Source organism: Merops nubicus, unplaced genomic scaffold, assembly GCF_000691845.1.
Source record: "Merops nubicus isolate BGI_N331 unplaced genomic scaffold, ASM69184v1 scaffold44053, whole genome shotgun sequence".
NCBI classification, from domain to species: Eukaryota; Metazoa; Chordata; class Aves; order Coraciiformes; family Meropidae; genus Merops; species Merops nubicus.
In genome coordinates, this window is record NW_008599044.1 from 1 (window position 1) to 5,270 (window position 5,270).

The 5,270-nt window shown below is 41.2% G+C and overlaps 1 protein-coding gene across 1 annotated transcript; it reads left to right on the forward strand.

Moving 5' to 3' along the window:
* Nucleotides 1-1,469: 1,469 nt before the first annotated feature.
* LOC103770001 (transmembrane protein 126A-like) lies at nt 1,470-3,028 on the forward strand (the record flags this gene model as incomplete). Its single annotated transcript, XM_008937248.1, has 3 exons — nt 1,470-1,663; nt 2,239-2,353; nt 2,824-3,028. Coding segments are annotated over 3 exons (514 nt in total), but the record flags the coding sequence as incomplete, so codon positions are not given.
* Nucleotides 3,029-5,270: the final 2,242 nt, after the last annotated feature.

Sequence of the window (5,270 nt, forward strand, 5' to 3'; positions counted from 1 at the left end):
CCAAACTAAAGGATTCTATGATTCCATATAGCATCAGAATTGAGTTATTGGTAACTTGTTTTCATGTATTGTCCTATTCAGAATGAGAAAGTGTTGGTGGTGTTGCTGTTAGATGTTTTCAATGTTGTAGGTTTTGCAGAATTAACACCTGCACCTCTGAAGTCTTTTTTTTTGTGTGGTTTGTCAGTACTTGATATTTCTCTAAGCATTAAAATGTGGAAGGGCCTTAAAAAGTCATGTATTTTAATTGCTAAGTGGCTTAGAGATTGTCATATTTATTTGCAAAATTATCAGATATGACGTTTGGCCCAGCATAAATGTTGTGACCAGTTAAGCATTTTATTTTGTGTGGGGCTTTAGCAATAAATCCAACTTATGACGCATTTTAAAAATACACTTTTAACATAATAGTATTGGCACAGCCTCAGTAGCAGACTGCCTTCCAGTTAATTGCTTTGCCTGGCAATAGTTGTCATTTTGGGAATTTTAGATTTGTGGAAACCTAAAGCAAAGAGTCTTTCCCACTGATCAGCTGTCTGTGCCAGGTATGATGCTAAAGCTAACGCACAACTTCCTTCTGCGAGTCACATGAAATAAATCACAAACTGCTCATCAGGCTTGTAGCATTGGCACGCTCGCCTGTTCCCTCTCTTCCACCCTGCTGTGGTGCAACGTGCTCAGATGGGAACTGTTTGTCAGGGTATTAAACCCTGACTGTCTCTGACCAGACTTTAGTCTATTCTGCCTTCGCCATATTGCAGATTGCAACAGGAGTGGCTGCTCCAAACTCTATGTTGGAAACACGGTAGATAACGGAATCCAGTCCCTCTGTTATCACAGGAAAAACAGAAGCTCCAGTTCTGTAAGCCAGGCTGCAACTTTTAACTAGCATTGCCTCCCAGCAAGGTAGGGCCTTCACTGCAGGTGTTCCATGCACGCAGAGAGTGTTTACAGTCCTCCAGTCTTCAGGGTCTCTGCAAATGATGTGCTAGCAGCTGCCGAACTCCTGCTGTGAGGTTCTTGATCTATTCTGTAAGCTCTTATGTTGGAACTAAATCCATACTTCTGGGTAAGCAGGCTAGCAACAACGCTGGTTACAGGAGCTAACTGTGATTATATATACACACACATATATATTTCTTTTGAGAAAACATTTCTGCTTAGAAACATGCTAATTAGGAGAGTAAATTTCATTAATTTTTCCCTTAGCCATAGTTAAAAAAAGGAAAAAGTAAGTGGTGGAAAAGGCTCCTCAGCCTTTCTGTCACTTCATCTTTGAGGTGTGTGTAAACTCGGGCGTATAGCAGAAGATGCTCTTCTGGTTGCTTTTGAAAGCAGTTGCTCTCATTTTGCACCAGCGAGAGATTTACATCCCTTGCCTCTTACTGTAGGATGTTGAGACTGTAGCACTGATAAGACCAAACATTTTACAGTTCTTCATTGCTGAAGTGACTTTCCTTCTTTCACAGGGACCTTTGCCATCGGGGCTCATACTTGCTGGCAGCAAACGCAGGCGTGTGCGGCTTGGCAGCCAACACCCTGTTCAGGCGCGTGCTGCACGTGCGGCAGGCGGCCGTGGTGTCTGCGCTGCCCATGGCCGTCATCCCCTTCCTCTCCACCGCGGCCGTCTACGAAGTCTTCGTGCGCGAGCCTTTGTTTTCAGGTAGAAAGCTCGTTATTCCTTGGGTTTGAAAGGGCTTTGCTCGCTGTGCAGAATGTAACACTAGAGGAGCTTTTCCTCTCTGCAGAACAGTGGTCTTGAACTGTTGTGGCCTTGAGAAACCTCATTTTGTAAAGCGGGGTTTGAATAAACAGATCATTTAATGCATTGGGCAGCAGATAATTCTTGAATCTGAGTAAGAAAGGAGATAGAGGTGTGTATTTATATATGTGTATATAAAAAAAAAATTGTTCTGTCACTGATTGTTTTTGTATTTTTTACCCGAAGTCATGTAGGAGTGACCACAACAAAGCAGTTCAGTTTCCCCCATCAGTATGATTTTATTTGAGGGTCAAATTCAGGGATAAATTCTTCGTGGGTTGGAATGAGAGTGGGGATTTTTGTTGCATGGTTTTTTTTTTTTTTCAAAAGGAATGGTCCTTTCAAAATTCCTTGCATCCCAGCACAGCTTGGCTATTTTTGCCAAGCACCTGTTTCTGTGTTGTTACAGCAGCTTATAAACTGATGTGGTGGAGCTGTGTGGATCCTGACAGTGAAATGTTTTGTTTGTGATGCAGGTGAGCTAAGCTGCGAGGTCTGTGCTGTGGTCAGAGGAGGACTAACAGGGGCTGTTGTGGGTGGCTTCTATCCTGTTCTCCTGGCTCTCCCCCTGAGTGCAACCCTTGCTGCCAGGTACGTCTTTTACTAACCTGCTATGAGTGAGAAGTGTCAGTTGGTCAAGTCTTCAGTTCTCAGTTTAAATTCTGTGGATTTCTAGTCTATGCACACATATCTTGTAGGCTTTCAGGATGCAGAAAGGGACTTTACAGTAAGGTCATTTAATTACAAGGCTAAGTTGGTAAGAGCTACACCAAGCCTCTGAAGTGAAACATGCAGATGTTAACCCTTAAAGCACTTACGTTTAGCTGGAACCTTACAAGCTACCCATGATGTGCCTGGGCTGTTACACTGTGGCTACTGTCCTGCCAGGATGGCTTATGACACTTATCCAGCAAGCTCAGGACCACCAAGTGAACTTAACTTAGGAGAGGAAGGAGAGAATGAATATCTACCTACATATTTTTAATTACTTCAATGTTACAACTTGATGCTTAATTTGGATGGGAAAAAAAAAAGTTTCTCCCACTGTTTCTGTTGTTCAGGTATTCCTCATCTCCCTTGCCAGGGAAAGAAAATCTGTTGCGCTTCTGGCTCACAGTATCTCAGCCTGTCTTTAGAAAGATGAGTTTCGGTGTCATTATGCAGGCTCTAACTGGATTATATCTTGCAACTAAACATCATGGAATTTATGTCAAAATTCTGGAGCAGATGAACACCAGCAGGGATCCTGAAGAGTTACAAGAATGAACTTAAGCAATTTTTCAGTTGCCTCGGATAATAACAATAATAAACAAAGAAATTAATTGTTATTTGCCCTTCTTTTTCATAGAGAAACAAAGTTAAGACTCTACGCTGGCATTCTTTTCTGTTCTGAACTTAAATGCAAGTTATGTTTTTCATGATGCACAACTGTGTATACACCTGAGTGACAGCTTCACAAGGGCAGGTGTTTTTCTTTGGAAATGAGGAGGGGGAAAAGCATTTACATTGCCCACTTAGTGCTTAGCTTTAAGATAATGCTACATATTTTAGAAGCTGTATAAATGAGTATTATTAAATAAAGGGTTTGTCTTCATAATGCAAACCACAATGATTTAAAAAAAGGGGGGGGGGGGGGGGGAGGTGTCAAAGTAGTTTTTTTTCTGGATTCCTCAAAATCTTAACTATTTTTATCCTCCATTCTGCTAGCAGAGAATTGCTGTCCCAAGAAACCCCCTTTAGGCTGTCACAGGGGTCACACTATGCACTGTAGAGAACACATAGCAGAGTAGTTGGGAGACTTCTCAGCACATATACACATATATATAAAGTGACCAAAACCAAAGCCTAGGCAGAAGACGCTTTGTCCTTGCAACCACTTTGCCTTGAAATGAGTCTTTTGGGGAAGCAGGGAACTGTATTGAGAGGCCTCTAATGGCTGCTGAGCTACCTCTAGTTGTAAGATCAGTGGTCCAGAGTAATTGTTTTAAGAGTCAGGCTTGTCTTCACATAGGCAACTGAATGTTCTAGAGCAATGTAAACTGTTGATTGTCCTACTGTGTGAGGCATCTGTAGTGTATTCTGCACCTTGAGAACTAAATCAGGATTTCTTCCACAGAAGCAATTGTCTCAGTCTGATGTATGGTGTTAACTGTAAAACCCCTATGACTACTGGTCAACAATCACGTACGTTTCAATAAGATTCTGGTATCCCCCCTAGATACAGATGGAAATACTGATTAATGAGAATTAAGAATTCAGCATTGGCTGACACCTTTAATTGGCTTGGTTTAAAACATGCTCTAGCTCTGCTGAAAAATGTATTAGAGTTCCATCATGTTTATCTTTCTTAACAAATTTGTCGTTAGAGCAGGAAAATCATGCACTTTTTTCTCCATGATCAAAAGTAAAAGTACAGGGGAGTAGTAAGAGTAGTTTGTACAGGGCAGCAGCAAAGACACCTGCAGTGGTGGCTGTGTCAGGATAGTTTAGTTTTCCTTTATTCAAAATATTGCTGCATCATGTGGTGTTTCTGTCTCTGAAAAGCCATCTTGGTCTTACCTTCATCACTCCCACTTTAGAGATTCTTACAGGGCAAGTTTTGTACAAGACTGGCTTACGGTATCTCCAGAAGTCCTCAGACTTTAACCAACAGAACCACTTACCTGTGGTAATAAAAAACATAAAATAAAGCTATTACTTTGCAATAGTATCTTAAAGAATGAAAATGAATGTCTCTGTGATTGTGAGCATTTAACAAGATATAGTAAAGTATGTTACTTTTTAAAGTGAGATTCAAAATTATTTTCCAGTCCAGGTACTATTTTCATTTTGGTACCAGTTAAAATTGTAATTATTCTTAGAGGAATCAAATTGCATGCTCTGGTATTTAATAATCTGACTTGAACAAACCTCATTAATAAAAGGGTGAAATGGTGAAGACACTATGTAACAAGAAAAAAAAAATCACAATTAATTAGTTGCAAAGACTGATACTTGTTGCCAGCATAACAGCTGACTGCACGAGTTGCAAATATTTATTTGAAGTTGTCAGCGAGAAGTCATATGTGAGGTCAGCTCCATGCTCCTGTGGGCCAGAAAGCTGCTGTGTCTATAAAAATGTAAACTTGTGTTGTATGCTGTGTCCTTCACCTTAAACAACTGGAGTAAAAGTAGTTCTCAAAAGTAATTTAAAGAGTAAAGACTGAAACTTCTTGAAAATGCAGGAGGATACCAAGCTGGCGTCAGTAAGTTGCAGCATGCGCATGTGGGAGGAGCGTCCTCACGGAAATCTGGAAATTCCCTCCAGTCTCCCTTTCATAGGATGGTTTGGGTTGGAAGGGACCTTAAAGATCATCTATTTCCAACCCTCCAGCCATGGACAGGGACACCTCCCACTAGACCATCCAACCTGGCCATGAACATCTCCAGTGATGGAGCATCTACAACTTCCCTGGGCAACCTGTGCAAGTGTCTCACCACCCTCATAGTGAAGAACTTCTTCTTAATA